The following is a 26200-nucleotide window of genomic DNA, read 5'->3' as shown; positions in this document are numbered from 1 at the left end:
CTAGTTAAATAAAGGTAAAATAAAAATAATAAAATAAATATGTGCCATGTATGTGCCGTGTAAAAATGTGTGCCATTTAAAAAAGCTAAGTTCCTTGCTCAGAACATGAGAACATATGAAAGTTGGTGGTTCCTTTTAACATGAGACTTCAATATTCCAAGGTAAGAGGTTTTAGGTTGTGGTTAATATAGTATTTATAGGACTATTTCTCTCTCTCTACCATTTGTATTCCAAATGGCCCCTACCTGGGCTCAAACCAGGAACACGTCGACAACAGCCACACTCAAAGCAGCGTTACCCATCGCTCCACAAAAGCCGCGGCCCTTGCAGCACAAGGGGAATAACTACTCCAAATCTAAAAGCGAGTGACATTTGAAATGGTATTAGCGCACACCCAGCTAACTAGCTAGCCATTTCACATTGGTTACACCAGCCATTAGGCTGATAGGCTTGAAGTCATGAACAGCGCTGTGCTTGCAAAGAGTTGCTGGCAAATCATTGAATGAATGATTACGAGCCTGCTGCTGCTCATTCAGACTTAATTATAACATAATAACACACAGAAATACGAGCCTTTGGTCATTAATATGGTCGTATCCAGAAACTATCATTTCAAAAACAAAACGTTTACTATTTCAGTGAAATACGGAACCGTTCGGTATTTTATCTAACGGGTGGCATCCCTAAGTCTAAATATTCTTGTTACATTGCACAACCTTCAATGTTATGTCATAATTACATAAAATTCTGGCAAATTAGTTCGCAATGAGCCAGGCAGCCCAAACTGTTGCATATACCCTGACTCTGCGTGCAATGAACGCAAGAGATATGACACAATTTCACCTGGTTAATATTGCCTGCTAAACTGGATTAGTAGTTATAACTAGTGAGTATGATTGATTGTTTTTTATAAGATAAGTTTAATGCTAGCTAGCAATTTACCTTGGCTTCTACTGCATTCGCGTAACAGGCAGGCTCCTTGTGGAGTGCAATGGTTAGAGCGTTGGACTCGTTAACTGTACGGTTGCAAGATTGGATCCCCTGAGCTGACAAGGTGAAAATCTGTCGTTCTGCCCCTGAACAAGGCCGTTAACCCACCGTTCCTAGGCCGTCATTGAAAATAAGAATGTGTTCTTAACTGACTTGCCTAGTTAAATAAAGGTATAAAAATCGGCGCCCAAAAATACAGATTTTCGATTTATGAAAACTTGAAATTGGCCCTAATTAATCGGCCATTCCGATTAATCGGTCGACCTCTAATTGGTAGATACCCGTATACTGATTAATGCTCCAGCGGTTTATTGCAACGTTTCAACCTGAAGGTCTTCGTCAGGCTTGAGCCTTAATGGTGTCTTCTGCTCTCTCTTTCTGTAGTTGGTGATATTTGCTGAAGATGAGTAGTGCGGGGGACAACACCCCCGACCCTGCTGCCAGGGGAGAGTCTCTTAAGCGGAAAGAATGTGGCCCGGATCTCCTGGGGCCCAGGTAAGATCAGCTGTCAAACACACACAACCATAGTATGTGGCGCAAATGGCATCCTATTCCCCCTATATAGTGCACTACTTTTAATTAGGGCTCTTACAGATCCCTCTCCAATATGTGCGCGCACACCTACGCCTCAACACAAACTTAGTTACGGATCCATTTCCGTTGTAAAGCTCTAGAAGGTCATTCAGCAGTCAGGTTATACACCGGTCATACGGAGAGCATGTCGCCATTCAAAATGGCACCCTATTCCCTATTTAGTGCACTAGTTTTGATCTGAACGTGATCCAAATAATTGCACTTTGTAGAGAATAGGGTGCCATCGTGCAATGACAATACAGAATGACATGTTTTTTACTTTCTTGCCGTCTATTAATCTTAAGTACATGTATAGGCTATCTAAATTGCTTGCTTAAGTTTGGATAAAAAGACACCACACACATTTGCTGTGAAAGTATTTTTCCTAATCAGTGTTGTTCACTTGCCCTGGGTTGTCGGTTGTCTTACCTCGGTCTCTGTTTCCACAGCCCCAAGAGGAGCATGGAAAAACCAAACCGGGAGCATGAAAACAAATACATTGAAGAACTGGCGGAGTTGATCTTTGCAAACATCAATGACATTGACAACTTCAATGTCAAGCCGGACAAATGTGCAATCTTGAAAGAAACTGTGAAGCAGATTCGTCAAATAAAAGAGCAGGGTAAGGCTTTATTTGACTTTATTGACCCTTTTATAATATATAGTTAATTCCACTCCATTGTAAGCACACACATTCCTATGTCACAACAATCACTTTCTTCAAAATACCACACTTAATGTACATTTCATGTGTATGTGAGCGAGCAGGACTGCGCGTGTATTTCAGTCAGCTGCGTTGTGTGTGTGTGTCTGCTTGAAGGGCAGACAACAGCCGAGCAGATGCGCACGCACACACAGTGGAAGATCAGATGAGACACTCTTCTTGATGATAATGAAAAGCAGGCTGTTATTCACTGACTGGATTATATAATGATGAGCAATGTGATGTAAGACTCAGAGGAAACTAGGAGAGAGGGAGAGAGACGGCCTACTGTATTATGCAGTTGAAGTCGGAAGTTTACATATACTTAGGTTGGAGTCAATAACTCGTTTTTCAACCACTCCACAAATTTCTTGTTAACAAACTATAGTTTTGGGAAGTCTGTTAGGACATCTACTTTGTGCATGACACAAGTAATTTTTCCAACAATTATTTACAGACAGATTATTGCACTTGTAATTCACTGTACTTGTAATTCACAATTCCAGTGGGTCAGAAGTTTACATATACTAAGTTGACTGTGCCTTTAAACAGCTTGGAAAATTCCAGAAAATTATGTCATGGCTTTAGAAGCTTCTGTTAGGCTAATTGATATAATTTGAGTCAATTGGAGGTGTACCTGTGGATGTATTTCAAGGCCTACCTTCAAACTCAGTGCCTCTTTTCTTGACACAATATAAATCAGCCAAGACCACAGAATATTTTTTTCCAAATGTCTGAAGGTACCACGTTCATCTGTACAAACAATAGTACGCAAGTATAAACACCATGGGACCATGCAGCCGTCATACCACTCAGGAAGGAGACGCGTTCTGTCTCCTAGAGATGAACGTACTGTACTTTGGTGCAAAAAGTGCAAATCAATCCCAGATCAACAGCAAAGTACCTGGTGACGATGCTGGAGAAAACGGGTACAAAAGTATCTATAGCCACAGTAAAAACTAGTCCTATATCGACATAACCTGAACGGCCGCTCAGCAAGGAAGAAGCAACTGCTCCAAAACTGTCATAAAAAAAAAAAGCCAGACTATGGTTTGCAACTGCACATGGGGACAAAGATATTACTTTTTGGAGAAATGTCCTCTGGTCTGATGAAACAAAAATGGAACTGTTTGGCCATAATGACCATCGTTATGTTTGGAGGAAAAGGGGGAGGCTTCTAGTCTAGTGGTTAGAGCGTTGGACTAGTAACCGAAAGGTTGCATGATCAAATCCCCGAGCTGACAAGGTAAAACAAATCTGAACAAGGCACTGTTCCGTGGCCGTCATTGTCTGGTGCACTTCACAAAAGAGGAGGAAAATTCTGTGGATATATTGAAGCAACATTTCAGTTCTGCCCACACATTTTCTATGGGATTGAGGTCCGGGCTTTGTGATGGCCACTCCAATACCTTGACTTTGTTGTTCTTAAGCCATTTTGCCAAAACTTTGGAAGACCCATTTCCTGACTGATGTCATGAGATGTTTCTTCAATACATCCACATAATTTTCCTCCTCAAGATGGAGGAAGTGCACCAGTCTCTCCTGCAGCAAAGCACCCCCACAACCTTGCTTCAAGGTTTGGATGGTGTTCTTTTTTCTTTCTACCTCCTAACCTATCCTTAACCTCCTATAACTAACTAAGCAAGTGAGGTTAAGAACAAATAATTATTTACGAAGACGGCCTAAGTGCCTTGTTCAGGGGCAGACCTTGTCAGCTCGGGGATTTGATCTTGCAACCTTTCGGTTACTGGCCCAACGCTCTAACCACTAGGCTACCTGCCGCCCCAGCAGAGTTGGTTAGGCTGTCTACATGTTATCTAGAGCGATAGTGACTAACTGTGCTGCTGGCAACACTGGCAATTACTTCTTTTTTTTTGCCAATGTTTACTGACACTGGTCATATTCAGCAGGTTTTGTGCATTCCTATATTACTCAGTTATTTTGCATTCTGGCACACTCAGGCCTTGAAATAAATCCAGTGCTCTGAAATTGGAGTAGATATCCAGAGAGAATTTACGAATGCAAGAGATGCTAACTGAAGAACAGTCGATCAAGTTTAGAATGGCTATCTAGAAAAGCGATTCACATTTCTTCCTTGCTAACCAAGTGACACCTGCATCTCTAGCTGTAGCCACGGAAAATAATATGAGGGGGGGGGGGGGGGAGTCGGTCACTCACCCACTCCTTTGATGACATGACATCCTCCCAGGAGCTAGCTAATGTTAGGCTCCGGGTTTTTAGCTTGCTAGATAAATGGATATGCTAGCTTATTAGCCATGGTATAACTGACTTGTGATTATTGCCCATGCTAGTTTGTCAATAAAATCAATCTCTGCCTTAGTTACATTCGTCCATTTTTGTCATTGAAACCAACCGTGCTTACTGACTGGGTGGAGGCAGCAAACGATTGTATTGTATTAAAATTGTATTAACCGTGCATCCGTCTATTCTGCCATCATGGAATCTTGAGTCAAGTAGAACCTATTTTTTATTTTTTTTGGGGGGGGGGGGGGGGTTTGCATTTTACCCCTTTTTCTCCCCAATTTTGTGGTATCCAATTGTTTAGTAGCTACTATCTTGTCTCATCGCTACAACTCCCGTACGGGCTTGAGAGAGACGAAGGTTGAAAGTCATATGTCCTCCGATACACAACCCAACCAAGCCGCACTGCTTCTTAACACAGCGCCATCCAACCCAGAAGCCAACCGCACCAATGTGTCGGAGGAAACACCGTGCACCTGGCAACCTTGGTTAGCATGCACTGCTCTCGGCCCGCCACAGGAGTCACTAGTACGCAATGAGACAAGGATTTCCCTACCGGCCAAACCCTCCCTAACCTGGACAACGCTAGGCCAATTGTGTGCCGCCCCATGGGCCTCCCGCGACAGAGCCTGGGCTCAAACCCAGAGTCTCTGGTGGCACAGCTAGCACTGCGATGCAGTGCCTTAGACCACTGCGCCACCCGGGATGCGGACTGCACCAGATTTGCCAGTTCATGCTGTGAGATGTTACCCCCTCTTCCACCAAGGCACCTGCAAGTTCTCGGACATTTCTGGGGGGAATGGCCCTAGCCTTCACCCTCCAATCCAACAGGTCCCAGACGTGCTCAATGGGATTGAGATCTGGGCTCTTCGCTGGCCATGGCAGAACATTGACATTCTTGTCTTGCAGGAAATAACGCACAGATTGGACTAGTGTGGCTGGTGGCATTGTCATGCTGGAGGGTCATGTCAGGATGAGCTTGCAGGAATGGTACCACATCAGGGAGGAGGATGTCTTCCCTGTAATGCACAGCGTTGAGAGTGCCTGCAACGACAACAAGCTCAGTCCGAGGATGCTGTGACACACCGCCTCAGACCATGACGGACCCTCCACACCTCCAAAAAGATCCTGCTACAGAGTACAGACCTCGTGTAACGCTCATTCCTTTGACGATAAACACAAATCTGACTATCACCCCTGGTGAGACAAAACCTTGACTTGTCATTGAAGAGGACTTTTTGCCAGTCCTGTCTGGTCCAGCGACGGTGGGTTTGAGCCCATAGGCGACGTTATTGCCGGTTATGTCTGGTGAGGACCTGCCTTAGAACAAGCCTACAAGCCCTCAGTCCAGCCCCTCTCAGCCTATTGCGGAGAGTCTGAGCACTAATGGAGAGAGTGTGCGTTCCTGGTGTAACTCGGGTAGTTGTTGTTGCCATCCTGTACCTGTCCTACAGGTGTGATGTGTACCGATCCTGTGCAGGTGTTACACGTGGTCTGCCACTGCGAGGACGATCAGCTGTCCATCCTGTCTCCCTGTAGTGCTCTTTTGGGCGTCTCACAGTACGGACATTGCAATTTATTGCCCTGGCCACATCTGCAGTCCTTAGGCATGCTGCAAGGAGGCATAAGGCACATTCACGCAGATGAGCAGGGACCCTGGGCATCTTTCTTTTGGTGTTTTTCAGAGTCAGTAGAAAGGCCTCTTTTTAGTGTCCTAGGTTTTCATAACTGTGACCTTAATTGCCTACTGTCTGTAAACTGTTAGTGTCTTAACGACCGTTCCACAGGTGCATGTTCATTAATTGTTTATGGTTCAATGAACACGCATGGGAAACGGTGTTTAAACCCTTTACAATGAAGATCTATGAAGTTTTGGGGATTTTTACTAATTATCTTTGAAAGACAGGGTCCTGAAAAAGGGACGTTTTCTTTTTTTTTTTTGCTGAGGTTACTAGCTACCATAATGTCAATGCGGTAGTAGCCCGCTCTACAGCTTATAGTTCCTTCAGCTGTGTAAAGATGTTGGTCAGGTTTAGCTTTTAACTAGTTAGCAACAGGATGAGCTAGCTAACATTAGCATTATGCTACAGATTGAATGCAACTGGCTAGTAGCAACACTTTGTTAGCTACATAGTTTACATAACAAACGCCATCCATGGCGATAACATATATTTAGAACTTTACTTTTCGTACCATTACATGTTTCCTCAAGTTAGACAGAGTTTTTGTAGGCAGCCACCTCCACCATCTTTGGTAAGCAGAGCTTAGATTCCATAAATACACCTTGTTCTCTGTTTGAAGCTGAAGTGTTCTTTGAGATACGGCCAGGGATTTCCTTCCTCATGGTCTTCAGAAGACCCGGCCACTGGCTTGGTCTCTGTGTGTCGTCTCCTGAACCTGCTCAATCTCGTTAGGCTCCATTTTATTTTTCAAGTTGATTAGGAAACCTTTTTTTTTCATGGCACATGGCTACTTTTTTTTGTTTTTTTTTACTGTTAGAAAATCCTGCTACCGATCTTCATTTGGTTTGCATACACAGCTGTGATTAGGCCGTTTTGGCGCGATGCGTGAAATTGAATTGGTCCATCTAGTCATGTTACTTGTCACTGACGAACAAGTGAACAGTTCTAGCTGCTACAAAAGGTGCAAACTTTATGCTTGCCATGATGTGTATCCTTTTTTTAGATTGTACTCTGTAATGGATGGTTTTGAAAGTACACAGAAAAGCTATTCAATTACAGGAACGTGAGTAGTTGTAATTTGTTACTTCCACCCCTGAGTTTAGAATACCAATTTGTAGTTCAAAAAGATCTTAGCTGAGAATTAATCAAGGATTCTAATATTTTTGCTACATTTAATGCAGTGGTAGTTGGTGGACAGGAATGTCAGCTATGTACCCTATTGAGGCAGACAGGACAGACAGAGGACAGCTTGACTCCAGTGGCACCAACCAATGACACCACAGTACGAGGGAGAGAAAGGGAGAAATATGGGAGGGGGGAAGAGGAACTCCAGAGGGGAGGATAACTGGATGGGACGGACGGGCTTATTGAGGCATTAATACAATATAAAAAAACACTCAATGATGCACACTGGTATTTAAGTCAACACACACATTCCCAAGTACATCAACAGTATGGTGGTTTACTGTTTGCACTTGGCTAGGTATAGACTGCGTGGCCACGCACGCCTCCAACTCAATCATCAAGTTTGCGGACGACACAACAGTGGTAGGCTTGATTACCAACAACGATGAGACGGCCTACAGGGAGGAGGTGAGGGCCCTCGGAGTGTGGTGTCAGGAAAACAACCTCACACTCAACGTCAACAAAACTAAGGAGATGATTGTGGACTTCAGGAAACAGCAGAGGGAACACCCCCCTATCCACATCGATGGAACAGTAGTGGAGAGGGTAGCAAGTTTTAAGTTCCTCGGCATACACATCACAGACAAACTGAATTGGTCCACTCACACAGACAGCATCGTGAAGAAGGCGCAGCAGCGCCTCTTCAACCTCAGGAGGCTGAAGAAATTCGGCTTGTCACCAAAAGCACTCACAAACTTCTACAGATGCACAATCGAGAGCATCCTGGTATGGCAACTGCACCGCCCTCAACCGTAAGGCTCTCCAGAGGGTAGTGAGGTCTGCACAACGCATCACCGGGGGCAAACTACCTGCCCTCCAGGACACCTACACCACCCGATGTCACATCTGTTGTCCCAGACTAAATAATATTAACACAACAACAACCTGTGGTAAGTCATTCTCAGGGTTGGTAAAATGAGTGCTTCCTAGAAATTAATCAGCACCCACACAAACCACTTATTAAAAAAACAAACAAAAAAAAAGTTCTGTTGACAGGATTCTGTTAGTTTGAATGACAAATTATTCTCATTGTCTTTTTGATCCTCCCATCTCAGGATTTTTGTTTAGAATATGGTATATTTAACTAGTTGTGTTTTCTTTCAACACAACACTCCCTTTGCAATGACTGTGCTGGGGCTGACGTGATTACATGTCAACTAGTGAAACATGTCTAACAACCTCACTCTCCTCCCTCTCCCCCCTCACTCTCTCCCTCCCCTCTCTCCAACCCTGCAGAGAAAACAACTACTGCCAATGCAGAGGAGGTACAGAAAGCACACGTCTCGTCAACAGGCCAAAGTGTTATTGACAAAGACGCTCTTGGACCAATGATGCTCGAGGTGGGTGTGAGCAATGCACACTATTCACAACACTGACTCACTTTGGATCATGTGATCCTTTACCTTGAACACACACAAGTTGCATGATTAGCAGGACTTGTGAAATCGACACATTTAAAATATGTAGGGTTGTATAACTCCCCCTGCATAGGGTTGTAGCTAACGCCCCTGCAAGTTTGGTAATGCACGATGGAACAAAAAGTAAATCCTCACACTGGTATAATGCCCCCAAAATGTGTAATAAGACAACATTTCGACTCAAAACTGGGTCTTCGTCAGGACAAGTTGTTCACCAATGCACTAGCCTGGTCCTCATTTGGCGACAGACAGAGGGGTCCCTCTATCTATAAGCAGGGAAAGTGGTAATCAGCGAGTGGCTGCCAGTGTTATTCTCCAGTTCTGTCTAATCTGTTGTCAGTGGGTATTTATTCTCCCTCTGGCTCATACGTTTCTGCATTCAGACAGTGTCTGCGTCCCAAATGGCACCCTATTCCCCACATAGTGAATAGGGTGCCATTTGAAATGGCCTACGTCATGGCATTGACACAGTAGACTCTAAATATAACTGCTGCGGCCGGTTGTCCGCGCTGTTTGAAGTGGTGCAGGTTGGGAGCAGGGACAATTCACAGCCGGGCTGCTGACGTGGTGGAGGAGAGGATTACTCATCAGTCCTGGCGGTAACCAACCATGGGCCATAAAGCAAACTCTGAGAAACCTCTCTGTAGCTGCCAAGAGGACAGGCGATTTACCCGAAATCATAGCTTTTAAAACCCGTTTCTGTCTATGTGGAGTTCCAACTGTGTTTTCTATTGCACACAGAATAGCTGCTGTAGCACCATGGCTAAAGCACGTTGATAGAGGAAGAGTATTCCTATTTTAATCATGTTAGTGTTTCAAGCAGAGTTTTACCCTAGTTTGACCCATTTGTCATTGCAGTTTAGTTACATTGTGTACAACCCAAACCCACTAATATGACAGTGAATTGTTGCCAGGCCAGAATAAGCGATTACAGGCTTAGGCTCAGGGAATGCGTTTAATGGCCTAGCTGTCTTGTATACACTCTCCTGTCCTAAGAGACACACACACACACACACACACACACACACACACACACACACACACACACACACAGTCTCTGGCTGAGACTTCTTTTTCTCTAAGCTATTTAGTTCACTGAGGATGATGAGCCTGTTGATACACAATGCTCTCAGTGGAGTCGGTTCGCTATGCAGTAATGCATGGTTATACTGTATGGTTATATTCCGACTTGACTGTCCGACTTGCGTGCCGTCATGTTTTAATGATGAAGCCCACGATGCATCCCAAATGACATCCTATTCCATATATATCATGCACTACTTTGGACCAGAAGCCTATAGGCCCTGATAAAAAGTAGGGCACTATAAAGGAACTAAGACTCACTTTTCACACGCTGTTAGCTAGCCCATTTTACGTCCGATCATTCCCTGCTAATGTTTTGATCTCGAAGCCTGTCTTTAGTATGGTAGCTTTGTGCTGCTTAGCCGTAATTGACTTCTTATGCCCTTTTCTCTTCGTAATGGATACGGGTGTTTAAAAAATAATAATAATTATAATATTCCGTAGATGATGGCTCTCTATTTTGTATCCTCACTGTAATGGCTCTAGAACACTTTGGCTAATGGCTCAGTAATATCGCATAAATCTCCTCTTAACCCATTGGAACCCAGACCCTGGATCAACACCATGCTTGCATCCCAAATGGTACCCTATTGCCTATGCACTACTGTCCAGGCCTCATAGGACTCTGGTCCATAGATGTGCACTATATAGGGAATAGAACATCATTTGGGACACAATCGATAACAAACCTGAATATACCAAAGGTAGCTGATGTTTCTCCCATTTTCGATAATCTGTCTACAGTTTCTGTCAATTCACTAATAACCTTCGTCCTCTACTCCCTCGCCGACCTAATGGGTGTTTTTGTGTATATCAAAATACACATTTCTGTCTTGTATGTATCAGTTGAGTATTTTTCTTCTAATAAACCTCATCTTCTCCCAATGCCTTCCTCCACAGGCGCTGGACGGGTTCTTCTTTGTGGTGAACATGGAGGGGAACATTGTGTTTGTGTCGGAGAACGTGACCCAGTACCTGCAGTATAATCAGGAGGAGCTGATGAACACCAGCGTCTACAGCGTCCTGCACGTAGGAGACCACGCAGAGTTCATCAAGAACCTTCTGCCCAAGTCCCTCGGTGAGTTATACTACACCTTTCTCTCACTCCTTTATCAATCCATCACTGCTGCCCAAGTCCCTGGGTGAGTTGATGTACCCACTCACACTCACTGTGACCCATCTATCAAATATATACACTTTTGCGATTCATGTCTAAATCATGTACAAGTAATTTAATTGAGTTGAACATGAAGTGTGAAAATGCTAATATAAGTTGCATTGCATTGGATTTGTGTCACAAATGCTAAAAAGATAGCATTTGAAACAGTGGCCAGGTAAACAAATCCAAAGCATGGGTTGCTGTCATACCTTCTTTAAGAAGATTTTAGATCGCCAGTGAATGAGTCAGTCATGAATGAGACAGGAAATTATGATTTGATATTCGGTGCCAATGGGGATAGTAAGTTGATCGTTTTGACCTTTTGCCCACTGTGTGTGCCCCCTAGTGAACTGCAGAGCACCGCGGTCCAGTGAGAATCCCAACAGGAATAGCCACACGTTTAACTGCCGCATGCTGGTCAACCCCCACGGGCCCTGGGAGGGAGGTGAGCAGGAGCCCCAGGACCAGGAGGTGCAGCAGAAGTATGAGACCATGCAGTGTTTCGCCGTGTCCGAGCCAAAGTCCATCAAAGAGGAGGGAGAAGGTACATAAATGTTTGTTTACCATCAAATCAAACTTGAGTTGAAAACTGAAGAAAATTAAATGATTGACATAAAAGAAAAAGGATGTTTACTGTCATCATGAAGTACCTTTATGATCAGTTATCCACTCCCCTGTCTTCCCATGAGGGGTTAATGCTGAACTCTTGGAATGATGTCTTCTGAGTAAATGTCACTAAATCTTCCAACATGGAACATTAATATGTTTGTGTCAGATGTTACATGTGCTCTTCAAGAGCACTACACTCTACATTCCTAAAATGATTCGTTTTAGAGTTTTTCCAATTTTGGATGCTATTATTAGTATGCTTATCACAAGAATACACTTTGGTCAGCCATATTGGAGTGTGGAAGCTTTGGTTTGGACAGAAATCGTAGACTTGGGTCGCGTTCATTAGTGCAAAACATTTTACAATGGAAAAACAAGCTTTCCTTATTGGACATGTGCAGGTAGTCCCTCCTCTTTTCGGCTGTTTGTTTCTGTTCATTCCTAGTGAATACAGCTCTATGGGTCTGGGTGTCTTTCCTCTCCGTTCATCTCCGTCTCTCCAGTGTCCTGTCCTCCTTTAGATTCCTGTCATCCGTCAGACGCATCCTCAGAGAGGACCATGGGACGTCTAATTAGTGTCTGCCACTTCCTCCTTTCCCTTGGAGCTCCCAGGGAAATATGTCTTGTCTAATTTTAGTACCGCCGTCCATCCGCCACTGCTTCCAAGATATTCTGCAAAAAAAAGTATTTTGACATTGAAACCGCATCATAGCTTCAAATTCAATGGAGACGTGTTGATATTGAGTAAGGACAGTAGCCAGGAGAGTTGAGGCAGGGTGTGAACTGAACATCGCCAAGTTGTATCACCTACCGCCTCCAACCAAGAGGATAAGTTGGAGGTCATGTTCATGAACTTGGACTACTTCTAGGTAAAGCTTTTAATATGTTTGTTTTTGGTTCTCTTTGTAAAGATTTCCAGTCTTGCCTGATCTGTGTAGCACGAAGGGTTCCTGTCAAAGAGAGGCCCATGCTCCCAACATACGAGAGCTTTACCACCAGGCAGGATCTCCAAGGTAGGGGACAACTACCACTTTGCTACTGTACTGTAGTCACCTGTTCTAAGTAAGTCTCATCACCTCTGTGGGTTGGGTCTCAGAGTTTCATCTTTCGGATTCAATGTTTGCTTGAAATCTACATTAGGATCACAATTCTGACACCAGTTGAATAGCCTATGCGCAATGAAGCCATTGTCTCATGTCAGAAGGCCGTTTGTCTGATAACTTGCAAGTACTGATGGGATAGCTAAAAAGAAGTCGGTCTACAATATGCTGTCCCAACTTTTGAAGATGTTACCAAGGTGATATCGTCCACTGAACCCCCTTTCATCCTCAAGAGTCAGAGTGAATCTTACCAAAAACTATAAACCTGTAACTAATATACGTAGTTTTTTTCATGAGCACTTCACTATCTAAATCCAAGTCTAGTTGAGGTGTTTTGTGGTGGTAGAATCAGTATTTATGAAATTCAAAATGTGCACAAAAATTGGCTAGCTAATGTGTCTGCTTGCTGGCTGAACCGGTTTCAAATCAATGGTAACGATGCCAATTCACATACTCAATGTTGAATACGCCCACTAAGCATAGTGAAATTCTAGCTAATGCACATGATACCTTCATGATTCATGAGTCTTCATGATACCTGTTGTGATTAGTGCACCGAGTTCTACAGCAGAGCTGACTGCTCTCTGCTACGTTATCGCATTGGCCAAATGATACAAAGTAGCGAGGCACAGTTCCAGCTATCAGATGCTGATTTTTGAGAACAGTCCCATAACTTTGGTGCCTTACAACTTAATCAACAAGCTGGAAAATTAGCTACTGTATGACCATTCAAACAAGCTTGCACTAGGCTGCTAGTTGCAGCATGGTTTGTCGTAATCGCTAGTGCGTCATAGCTTCCGAGAGCAGAGTGATTTTCAGAATTAGGAACTAGTGTTAGGCAGATGAGCATAATCTTGATTTTTAGAGCTGAGTTCCACATCCTTCAAGAAAGATGGGTTGAGGGACGAGCGTCGCGTAGGAGTGATGCGATCTGACGTAAGACAATGCAATAACGCATTGTGCTTCTTTCTGCTTTGCTTGCTGTTCAGGTTTTTTTTGGCAGGGTAATTGTAAAGCACTTTGTGACAACATGCTAATGTATTAATAAAATAAAGTTTCATTGATTGAAGCTGGGGAAACTAACTTAGCATTGCAATCTTAGGTAAGATCACGTCGCTGGACACCAGTCTGCTGAGAGCCTCCATGAAGCCAGGCTGGGAGGACCTGGTCAGGAGATGTATCCAAATGTTCCACCTGCAGAACGACGGGGAGATGTCATTTGCCAAAAAGCATCAGCAAGAAGGTACATCTCACGGGATCTCTAGGCCTTTGATCCTCAGTTGATGAATGCCCAAATTTGAAAGCATGTCATTAAATCTCTCTCCCCCATATCTCTCACTCTCTCCATCCCTCTCTCTCCAGTCCTGAGACAGGGCCATGCGTTCAGCCCTCTGTATCGCTTCTCCCTGTCCGACGGTACCATTGTGTCGGCTCACACCAAGAGCAAGCTGGTGCGCTCCCCTGCCACCAACGAACCTCAGCTCTACATGTCCCTCCACATCCTCCAGAGGTACGTCTCCCCTGAACACCACCTCTCTCTAGTTCAGGGTTATTCAACCAGGGGTCACGGAGGTACTTCAGGGGGAGCTGCGAAAATATAAAAAATGTGAATGTTTTTATTTTTATTTCATTGTCTTTAGTTCTATTGCTTGCAACAACAAACAATATTTTTGTTAGTTATCTACAGTAGAAAATAAGAATATATTATTTCTAATGATGTCAGCTTCATTTCACAACTCCTAATATACAGTTGAAGTCGGAAGTTTACTTTCACTTAGGTTGGAGTCATTAACTTGTTTTTCAACCACTCCACAAATTTCTTGTTAACAAACTATAATTTTGGCAAGTCGGTTAGGACATCTACTTTGTGCATGACACAAGTCATTTTTCCAACAATTGTTTACAGACAAAATTAAATAATCTAAAATTCCAGTGAGTCAGAAGTTTACATACACTAAGTTGACTGCCTTTAAATAGTTTGGAAAATTCCAGAAAATGATGTCATGGCTTTAGAAGCTTCTGATTGGCTAATTGACATAATTTGAGTCAATTGGAGGTGTACCTGTAGATGTATTCCAAGGCCTACCTTCAAACTCAGTGCCTCTTTGCTTGACATCAGGGGAAAATCAAAATAAATCATCTAAAATTGTAGACCTCCACAAGTCTGGTTCATCTTTGGGAGCAATTTCCAAATGCCTGACGGTCCCATGTTCATCTGTACAAACAATAGTACGCAAGTATAAACACCATGGGACCATGCAGCCGTCATACCACTCAGGAAGGAGACGTGTTCTGTCTCCTAGAGATGAACGAACTTTGGTGCAAAAAGTGTAAATCAATCCCAGAAGAACAGCAAAGGACATTGTGAAGATGCTGGAGGAAACAAAGTATAGATACAAAAGTATCTATATCCACAGTAAAACGAGTCCTATATCGACAGAACCTGAAAGGCTGCTCAGCAAGGAAGAAGCCACTGCTCCAAAACCGCCATTAAAAAAGCCAGACTACGGTTTGCAACTGCACATGGGGACAAAGATCGTACTTTTTGGAGAAATGTCCTCTGGTCTGATGAAACAAAAATAGAACTGTTGGGCCATAATGACCATTGTTATGTTTGGAGGAAAAACGGGGATGCTTGCAAGCCGAAGAACACCATTCCAACCATGAAGCACGGGGGTGGCAGCATCATGTTGTGGGGGTGCTTTGCTGCAGGAGGGGCTGGCGCACTTCACAAAATAGATGGCAACATGAGAATAGAAAATTATGTGGATATATTGAAGCAACATCTCAAGACATCAGTCAGGAAGTTGAAGCTTGATGTCAAATGGGTCTTCCAAATGGACAATGACCCCAAGCATACTTCCTAAGTTGTGGCAAAATGGCTTAAGGACAACAAAGTCAAGGTATTGGAGTGGCCATCACAAAACCCTGACCTCAATCCCATAGAAAATTTGTGAGCAGAACTGAAAAAGCGTGTGCGAGCAAGGAGGCCTACAAACCTGACTCAATTACACCAGCTCTCAGGAGGAATGGGCCAAAATTCACCCAACTTATTGTGGGAAGCTTGTGGAAGGCTACCCAAAATGTTTCACCCAAAAGTCAATGCTACCAAATACTAATTGAGTGTATGTAAACTTCTGACCCACTGGGAATGTGATGAAAGAAATAAAAGCTGAAATAAATCATTCTCTCTACTATTATTCTGACATTTCACATTCTGAAAGTAAAGTGGTGATCCTAACTGACCTAAGACAGGGAATTTTTACTAGGATTAAATATCAGGTATTGTGAAAAACTGAGTTTAAATATATTAGTCTAAGGTGTATGTAAATGCCTGACTTCAACTGTAGTTCAAATAACACTAACTGGAGTCAATTACACTTACTGGAGTATATGACATGCACAACTGTAAAAAATAAAAAAAGACTCAAGTCCAACAGGCAGCTTCATTAAATAGTACCCGCGAAACACCCGTCTCAATGTCAACAGTGAAGAGGTGACTCGGGATGCTGTCCTTATAAGCAGAGTTCCTCTGTCCAGTGTCTGTGTTCTTTTGCCCATCTTAATCTTTTATTTTTATTGGCAAGTCTGAAGTATGGATTTTTCTTTGCAACGCTGCCTAAAAGGACAGCATCCCAGAGTCGCATCTTCACTTGACGTTGAGACTGGTGTTTTGCGGGTACTATTTAATTAAGCTGCCAGTTGAGGACTTGTGACGTCTGTTTCTCAAACTCGACACAAATGTACTTGTCGTCTTGCTCAGTTGGACACCGGGGCCTCCGACTCCTCTTTCTATTCTGGTTATAGCCAGTTTGCGCTGTTCTGTGTACACAGCGTTGCACGGGATCTTCAGTTTCTTGGCAATTTCTTTCATGGAATAGCCTTAATTTCTCAGAGCAAGAATAGACTGATGAGTTTCAGAAGAAAGTTATTTATTTCTAGCCATTTTGAGCCTGTAATCGAACCCACAATTGCTGATGCTCCAGATACTCAACTAGTCTAAAGGCCAGTTTTATTGCTTCTTATTCAGAACAACCATTTTCAGCTGTGCTAACAGGAGGGTTTTCTAATGATCAATTAGCCTTTTAAAATGATAAACTTGGATTAGCTAACACAACGTGCCATTGGAACACAGGAGTGATGGTTGGTGGTAATGGGCCTCTGTACACCTATGTAGATATTCCATTAAAAATCTGCCGTTTCCAGCTACAATAGTCATTAACAATGTCTACACTTTATTTCTGATCCTTTGATGTTATTTTAATGGACAAAAATGTGCGTTTCTTTCAAAAACAAGGACATTTCTAAGTGATCACAAACTTGAATGGTAGTGTATGTAAGCTTTCTTGAATTGGACAAATGACTAACATTTGTTTAAACAGCTGCTCTTAGCGAAAATGTGTTTGGAGTTACTTTTCCAGCTAATAGGCAATATTACTGTTTACAATTATAGTGTCATTATTTTTCCCTCCCTACATTATCTTCCAAATCTATTCCTTTTTAAAATGTTGATTACCTTGCAATTATCATTTATCTGATAAGTCATGACATAAAAAATGCTAACGTATGTTTGGGGTCACTGGTTTGCCTGGGAGGGGGTTGACGACCCCTGCTCTAGTTCAACCCCCGCTCTAGTTCAACCCCCAATGTTTGGGCCTCAGCAGCCATTGACATGGACCCTGGGCCATTCTACTGATTCTATTTCTATGGGTGCATCCACACAACGGTGGCTCAGTTCATCCCTTGCCACAGCTAATAAATGGCACCCTATTCCCTGTATAGTGTACTGCTTTTGACGAGAGCTCTGTGAGGTGCACTCTGAAGTAGTGGCACTATCAAGGAAATAGGGTGCCATTTCGGAAGCAACCCCAGTGTTTCACCCGTTTATCTGGCGGCCTTGGGGCAGAGCTCGACAGGAACAGGAAACAATAACAGGACTGTTGTTGAGAATGAGTGGATCAACTGCAAACTTGGCGCTTTCTTGTCTAATTCTGAAACTCATAATGTTGCTTCAGTGCCGTGCACAATGACGCCTTTGTGTTTTTAACTGTGCCTGAAGCTGCTAAAGCCCGCTCGGTGCGTACTGCTTTATAGCTGTGGACTGGAGACTCCACTGGCATTTGAGTTTGCGCTGTCTCATAGGACGGAACTTTAGTTATTCGCCTACATTATCTTTTATCAGTGTCCGTCATGGAAGTAATACTGTGTGAAAGGAGAACGTTGACAGTGAATGCCATTTTATGCTTTTCTATAGTTTAGCCAGCATGACTAAAAATGGCTTCCTTAAGTATGTTTGCATTCCAAATGGCACCCTATTTCCTTTATAGTGCACTACTTCTGACTAGGGCTCATAGGGCTGTGATCACTTCACTATATAGGTAATAGGGTGCCATTTGGGATTGAGCCTATGATTATTTCCATCTCCATCCCTAAAGCTGTGTGTCTATTTGTTTTGCCCTCTTCCAGGGAGCAGACGATGTGTGGGATGAACCCAGACATGTCTGCCCAGGGACAGGGGATGGGGAAGCAGCCAATGAACACTGTGTCTTCACTGACTCCTCCCAGTGTGGGTGGGCTGTCCCCAGGGTTGGGGGGACAGGACACAATGGTTGGCAGCAATACCAACATGGCCACCATGGGTGGACGTTACAGATGCCAGGGGGCTATGAACCGTTCTCCCACTCCTCGGGGTAGCAGCAACTATGCACTCAAGATGGGGATGAACAGCCCGTCGCAGGGCAGCCCCAGTGTGACCTCTCAGGGGGGTCAAAGTGGCGGTGGTACCATGGTGTCCCCACGCCACCGCCAGAGCCCCAGTGTGGCGGGTTGCCCCCACGTTCTTCCCACAGGACCCTTCTCCCCAACGGGCAGCCTGCACTCTCCACTAGGGGTGTGTAACAGCACAGGGGTGGGGAACAACCACAGTGCCTACACTGGTAACAGCTCCCTCAACGCCCTTCAGGCCCTCAGCGAATGCCACGGGGTCTCCCAGCAGGGGCAGTCCATAGGGTCACCTGACAGGAAGCCAGGCAGCATGCTGCAGATGCAGAGTCCCCCTGGTAGTGGTGGAGCTAGCAGCACTAGTAACCCCAACCTCAACTCCAGCCAGCTGGCCAACCGCAGCAGCTGCACGTCTGAGAGAGAGATAGAGATGTTTGGAGCGTACGGGGAGCAGTCCCAGCCAGACGGGGAGGAGAGGGAGAACGTGGAGCAGAGGAAGTCGAAAGATGACACCCTCAAGCCTTTTGGAGGATCAGGAGGAGAGCTAACCGAGGCCCAGAACAGGCTCCTCAACAGTAAGGGCCACACCAAGCTCCTGCAGCTACTCACCAACAAGTCAGAGCACATGGAGCCCTGCTCGCCCCACGGGGCCCCTGGGGGAGGGGAGCCCAACTCTAAGGATCCCGGGATGGGACCAGGTGGCCAGAACAATCACTCCACCTCGCTGAAGGAGAAACACAAGATCCTCCATAGACTCCTCCAGAACAGCACGTCCCCGGTGGAGCTGGCCAAGCTGACAGCTGAGGCCACGGGGAAGGAGCTGGGTCAGGGCCAGCAAGACCAGGGAGGACCAGACAGTATGGCTGCCACCATGGCTGAGATGGCCACTAAGCAGGAGTCCATCAGCCCCAAGAAGAAGGACAATGCGCTGCTGCGCTACCTGCTGGACAAGGATGACAACACCATGCAGGAGAAAGGCATCAAGATGGAGCCCGGGACAGAGATGAAGCTGGCCAATGTGAAGACTGAGAAGCACGACCCGGGATACAACATGGCAGACCAGGTCAGTAGAGCAACAATGTGTATGGTCATGATACACTGGCTGCGTCCCAAATGATACTCTATTCCCCCTATGGGTCCTGGTCAAAGGTGGTGCGCTATAGGGAATAGGGACACAAGATCGAGAGTCTGAAGTAGGAGGTAGCGGTTGTAGTAAATCTGTGTTCAAGGGATAAGAGATGGGTGGATGGATGGGGAGGTAAAAACTACAGCCTTTAGTTGTAAGTTAGGCTACACGTTTGCTCTTGGGAAGCTACAGAGATTCATCTCAGATGATAATATTAAGCATAAGATAACATCCCGAAATACACTACATTCACAGATCTCTTTTAGCATAGCCACAATATGTGAGTTCTCCCAAAGGGTGCACTTGTACACACCATTTTTAACAATGGTGAAGACTCCACTTCAGCCAATGTTAACTGCAATCCAATATTTTTAGATCATGACTGGAAGTGTGCAAGTGCACATTTTGGGAGATTGTTAGAGAATCGGGACACTGCCCGAGAGGAGGCAGGAGGTGGAACAGGAACTAACCAACAGCAGGTCACCCTGGCATGCAGACGTGCAGTGCACAGGGAGGAGGGCAGAGTAGAGCTGGGAGCCGTGCGGATCGGAGGGCAGAGCAGCCTTACATCATACATGACCTCATTAGTTCAGCTTGCTATTTATATCCTCCCCTCTATTCATTGGCCTGCCTGTATGAAATGGCCTGAGCAGGAAGATTCCATTCCCGTCTGTAGGCCTCTTTCTCTCTCACTCTTTCTCTCTGCTATCATATTTAAATGAAAAATGTAGCTCATTTTTAGTGATGATTGGTACAGTAATTAGCCTAGGCTAGCTATGCACTGGTTTTGTTGATTGGAAGGCAATCAACATTTTCTTTACATTTGAATGTGGAGAATTGTGTTTTCCTGCGCTAGAAAATATGTTCCATAATATCTATATATTATTTATGTACATAGTAGTCAGATGTTCTAAATGCTCATGGACACTGTCTCCCACGTTCTACTATCCTACTCATGTCTGGTCCTGAAGTCTACTCTAATGCATATAAGACTTGTCTGCGTCTTTCTGTGTGTGTGCATGCAGTCTAGTGCGCTGGAAGACATCTTGGATGATCTGCAGTGTCGCCAGCAGCAGCAGCTCTTCTCAGGCCAGCACCACCAGCAGCAGTCCAGACCCGTGTCTCTGCCCACCAACGTAGACAAGCAGTCCATCATCAACGACATCCTGCAGATGACAGAGAACAACCGCAGTCCCACGGGCACCAACACAGAGCAGAAGGCCTTCCCAGGCATGGGCCCAGGACGTGAGTTAACCATACCCCTGCTCATATCTGTTCTAGGTTGCATCCCAAATGGCACCCTCTTCCCTATGGGCCCTGGTCAAAGTAGTACACTGTATAGAGAATAGGGTGCCATTTGGGAAGCAACCCAAGTAGCATGAGATGGTAGTAGCCCTTAACCACAGATCTGAGATCAGCTTACTCTCCCCAAATGTTAATAACCTTCATCATAAAGAATATCTGACCCGGTGTCAGCAGTTAGTTAGGGGCAACTTCTACCTACTTTGTCCCACTTTTGGGGAAAAGATTGTTTGGTCAAGCCAGTATCGTTTAGTAAGATGATTGTGTAACTTTTTCTGTCTTGTGCTCCCAGACTTCAATGGTCCCAGGATGGGTCAGCTAGGCCAACGGCCCCCTGTCCGCAGTATGTCCCTGGATCAGTCCAACATGTCTGCCCATGGTTCTCCCCGACCCTTCCCTCCTCCCAGGAACAGCAGCCCCTACTCTGTCATGCAGCAGCAAGCCATGATGGGAAACCACGGAATGTTGCAGAACCAGGCTAACATGGGCAACCCAGGTGAGTCGTCTAACAATTCATTAAGCATTTCCATCAAAATGTCTAGTGCAAATTTAAGAGATGTGCTCTGTGTTATTAGATATAGGATCAGTCCCAAATGGCACCCTATTCCCTATATAGTGCACTAATTTTGACTAGGGACCGTATGGTCCAGTTTCAGTGTTTGTAAGCTGAGCCAGGATCACTTCTTTCCCCCTGTCCCAGGCTTGCCCCAGGCTAGCATGCAGCAGGGTTGGGGTCCTCAGGGGCCAATGGGCCAGGCTCTGCAGCAGAGAATGGGGCCTGATGGTCGCATGGTGCCCAACATCTCAGCTGGAGTCCCCATGAGGCCCAGCAACCAGCAGCTTGGACCCAGACAGATGGTCCCAATGCAGATGATGGGAAACGGTAGGTGCTGGTGCTGCCCACCTTTCGCCACGCACACCTTGCCCTTATTTTTCCACGCACACATTCACAACTTGCCGCCGTTTCTCCAAACACACAAACGTCTCTATTGTCTCTGTATCCTTCTAGAGCCATATGAAGCCCATAATTGAAGTTATTCTGAGTCTTTTCATAATGTCTGTTGAACAGTGCAATCCGATATGGAGATGGCTGGTCCTCCCTACCCAGGACAGCAGGCACTGCCCAATCAGACAGCCCCGTGGCCTGACCGCATGATGTCAGTGGATCACAGGCCTTATGGGAACCAGAACCGGTAACTAGCTACACACCGTACAGACCCCTTCTCTCAGTGACCGTACAATACACCTCTCTGCTGTCTGACACACTCTTTTGAAAAGTAGTGCACTATATCGGGTACCATTTGGGACGAAACTAACTCAGTCTGAACCTACTCTGGGCCCAGGTTACTAAAAGCATCTTAAGGCTAAGTTCATCGTTAGAATCTTAGTAGGAGTAGGAACTGTTTCCCAAAACCATTGTTATTAATGTTGCACTCAAAAGCTTGTAATCTAACGCCTGCCTCAGACCACTCGTAGAAGTGCATCAATGGGTGCTTTTTTTTTGACCTCCCACATCACTTTATACACAGATCTCTGCTAAACATAAAATCACATGCTTTATCCATCTCTGTGACCACCGATAACTTTAGAACAAAGTTGACTACAAATACAAAGATGCCAATGTCTTTGCAATTGATACAAACAAACAAACAAACAAACAAACAACATACTGTAGAAAGATATGCTTTAAATGAAAACTGAGATGACTGCATTAAAATATAAACAGTAAGAGGCCTATTTTCAGTCCTATTGAAATACATTCCATGCTCAATCGGTTGCATTATATTTTGCTACTTGTAGGCTACTGTCTGTAATGTGTCTCAACATACTTCAAGATGTGTAGCCTAACGTGCGCAATGATGTGCCAAATCTGTGATTTTATGCATTTTCATTGGGTAAACATTAGGAGAAAAAACACCTCAATAGGTGATATCTCTCTAGGCGCTGATCCGTCGTCCGTATTGTGAAATAATTGTAATGTTAAGGAAATATTTTAATGTATAAAGCTGATCCGAGAGCAGCACCCCCCCCCTTTCCTTCAATCCTATCAGTATCGACACATGCTCCAACAACTTCAGTCAGGGGCTGTTGAGTGAGTGAAAATGACAGTGGTATGGTATGCACGGGATGGTGTGTGTATGATAAGAAGCAGATGATTCACCGTGGTGATCTCCTTAGCCAAACGGCCCTTTCCAGTCGGATCTTTGACCTCTAACCTCAGACCTTGTGTTGTGTTCTTGCATTTAAAACCCACACTTTTTCTCGCACCGATTCTACTGATAGGGGCTACCTCGTGAGGGTCTACTTGCAATAACTGTGATATGTGATTGTATTTTCCTACTGAACCTTGTCTGGATCAGAGCGTCTGCTAAATGACCTTAATGTGATGAAACGTCGTGTTCCCCACAGACAGGCTTACGGTAACTCCCAGGATGAGGTGCTGTGTTCTCCCTTGCGGCCTGGGGAGGGGCCTTCGGACGGGGATGCCCTGCTCAGCCAGCTCTATTCAGTGCTGAAAGACTTTGACGGCCTGGAGGAGATTGACCGCGCCCTGGGAATCCCCACTCTGATTAGTCAGGTAATCTCTATTAGCCACTCTAATATGCGCAGTCCACAGATATGTACTTGAGCAGGGTTTCCCAAACTTGGTCCTGAAGCCCCTCTGGGGGCACGTTTATATTTTTTTCCCCCTAGCACTACACAGGTGATTCAAGTTTTGATTATTTGAATCGGCTGTGTAGTGCTAGGGCATAAACCAAAATGTTTACTGGCGCGGGCTCAGGACTGAGTTTGGGAAACCCTGTACTAGAAAGCTCATCTCCTATCTTTGCAATGGCAACTTCAAAATGGTGTACACCCTCAATGGCGCTGTCCATGCTAACACAGGCTTTGGGCCAAGTGTGCCCTCTATCCAACTCTATGGCCTAGGCCAACAAGCCTTTTGCAGGCAGCTGGACTCAGCTCATTTTCCCTTGAGGCCTTACTCTAGTACTGTAATTCACTGACTGCTGTACTGTAGTTAGCTGTCCCCTAAGGTCTACAGGGAATGTGTATGTTGCTGTGGGTTCTGTCAATTTAATGGATAGAGATATTAAGGAAGTTGGTGTAGAAACTACAAAATCTCAAATTAAATTAACTGACTAGTTAGCAAGCCATTGCTTATTAACGGAAGGAAGACAGCCAAATGAACACTGACCTACAGTAGCTTTTTTTTTTATGTCCTGCTATGTGACTAAATTTCTTACTTGGTTTGATCTCTGTAGGGCCAGCCAGTGGCGCAGGAGCAGTATGCCAATCAGGAGTCACCCATGAGGAAGCCACCCATGTATAGCCAGTACCCCCATGCTGGTAGTATGGCACAGGGCAACTACATGAGCCAGCAGGACCCTGGCTTCCATGGTATGCCCGGTCAGATGGGCCAGCGGATGGGGTACCCCATGCTCCGACTCCCTGCCCGACCAGGAGGCCCGGTGCCCGCCCAGCCCAACAACCTGAGGCTGCAGCTGCAGCATCGACTACAGGGACAGCTGGTAGGGCAACACACCATCCCTGGAGCCCTCACTGTTAATAATATAGGCCCTATCCTAATGAATTTCTTCATCTGCAAAGAAACGTTTAAAAAGCTTGAAATGATAAATGCTTTACAAAGTTTACATATTAGACCTAAGGCACAATATACAAACTTTCCTCTTTCAAAATCAGACACACCACCCCTAGAGCCCTCAATGTAAATCATAGGGCATATAGAAGTCCTGACCTGAAAAGGACAATTGATAAGCTAAAGCTTGAAATGGTATTTGGAATGAGTAGTTTGCAATATTGACATCGATAATTGAACAACTTTGCCCCTCTCCCTTGTCAAAATCATAAAGGGACTGGACATTTAAGAACATTGCAAACTGAACTGGACATCTGAAATCAACTGTTAATTGTCTACTCAGTTTCTGCAGTAAACTCTGAGGATTCTACTGCCACCTGCTGGAGAGTTTGAGAAATGGCTAAACTATTTTATAGCAATGACTCAAATCAAATGTTATTTTTATTTTATTTATTTCACCTCTATTTAACCAGGTAGGCCAGTTGAGAACAAGTTACTTTTCATATTTGTCGCCAAACCTACTGGCTCCAGGTCATCTATAAAAATCTTTGCTAGGTAAAGCCCCGCCTTATCTCAGCTCACTGGTCACCATAGCAGTCCAGCAGGTACAGTGCCTTGCGAAAGTATTCGGCCCCCTTGAACTTTGCGACCTTTTGCCACATTTCAGGCTTCAAACATAAAGATATAAAACTATATTTTTTTGTGAAGAATCAACAACAAGTGGGACACAATCATGAAGTGGAACGACATTTATTGGATATTTCAAACTTTTTTAACAAATCAAAAATTGGGCGTGCAAAATTATTCAGCCCCCTTAAGTTAATACTTTGTAGCGCCACCTTTTTCTGCGATTACAGCTGTAAGTCGCTTGGGGTATGTCTCTATCAGTTTTGCACATCGAGAGACTGCCTGGTGTGTTCCTTGTTCTTCATGATGCTCTCTGTGCTTTTAACGGACCTCTGAGACTATCACAGTGCAGGTGCATTTATACGGAGACTTGATTACACACAGGTGGATTGTATTTATCATCATTAGTCATTTAGGTCAACATTGGATCATTCAGAGATTCTCACTGAACTTCTGGAGAGAGTTTGCTGCACTGAAAGTAAAGGGGCTGAATAATTTTGCACGCCCAATTTTTCAGTTTTTGATTTGTTAAAAAATTGTAGACTCCTAAATTGATAGTGCATTTTGTTTAGGTGATTTTACAGATACCTAGCTATGTTACATGCTGATATTGTCTTTGGTATTACTGTGTGTAGCTATGTTTGCTTTCTACCTGCCTAGATAGCCCATAGATAGAGAGCATTGCATTGTGTATTTTGTAGTTGACTTGAGCTGCAACACATTTCCACAACGATTTTCCAGGTTCCCACCAACCTTATAACGCCAAAATGAAACATTTGTTTGCAAAAAATATAATACCAATACATTGGCTACAGAGAGCGAGATCACACAGTCGTCCGGAACAGCTATTGCTCTCATGCATGGTTCAGTGTTGCTTGCCTCAAAGCGAGCATAGAAGGCATTTAACTCATCTGGTAGGCTCGCGTCACTGGGCACCTCGTGGCTGGGTTTCCCTTTGTAATTCGTGATAGTTTGCAAGCCCTGCCACATCTGACACGCATCAGAGCTGGCATAGTAGGATCCATCTTAGTCCTGTATTGACACTGGCTATTTGATCGCTCT

General features: G+C 44.6%; 1 protein-coding gene across 10 annotated transcripts in view; it reads left to right on the top strand.

The window, feature by feature from the left end:
- LOC110508769 (nuclear receptor coactivator 2) overlaps nt 1-26200 on the top strand; it is a 50348-nt gene that overhangs the window by 14789 nt on the left and 9359 nt on the right. For all 10 annotated transcript variants that reach the window (XM_090224788.1, XM_090224784.1, XM_090224781.1 and 7 more), the window contains 15 exons: nt 1375-1485; nt 2013-2185; nt 8632-8735; nt 10797-10974; nt 11402-11599; nt 12576-12677; nt 13867-14007; nt 14127-14274; nt 18231-19548; nt 20637-20856; nt 21206-21409; nt 21614-21796; nt 21983-22106; nt 23323-23491; nt 24177-24443. In XM_090224788.1, coding sequence (XP_090080914.1) covers nt 1394-1485; nt 2013-2185; nt 8632-8735; nt 10797-10974; nt 11402-11599; nt 12576-12677; nt 13867-14007; nt 14127-14274; nt 18231-19548; nt 20637-20856; nt 21206-21409; nt 21614-21796; nt 21983-22106; nt 23323-23491; nt 24177-24443 — 3621 coding nt within the window. In that variant the 5' untranslated portion in view covers nt 1375-1393. The remainder of the gene's footprint in view (nt 1-1374; nt 1486-2012; nt 2186-8631; nt 8736-10796; nt 10975-11401; nt 11600-12575; nt 12678-13866; nt 14008-14126; nt 14275-18230; nt 19549-20636; nt 20857-21205; nt 21410-21613; nt 21797-21982; nt 22107-23322; nt 23492-24176; nt 24444-26200) is intronic.

This window comes from Oncorhynchus mykiss, chromosome 28, assembly GCF_057628025.1.
Source record: "Oncorhynchus mykiss isolate SJ-2025 chromosome 28, ASM5762802v1, whole genome shotgun sequence".
Taxonomy (NCBI): Eukaryota; Metazoa; Chordata; class Actinopteri; order Salmoniformes; family Salmonidae; genus Oncorhynchus; species Oncorhynchus mykiss.
This window is presented reverse-complemented; position numbering and strand designations above follow the sequence as displayed.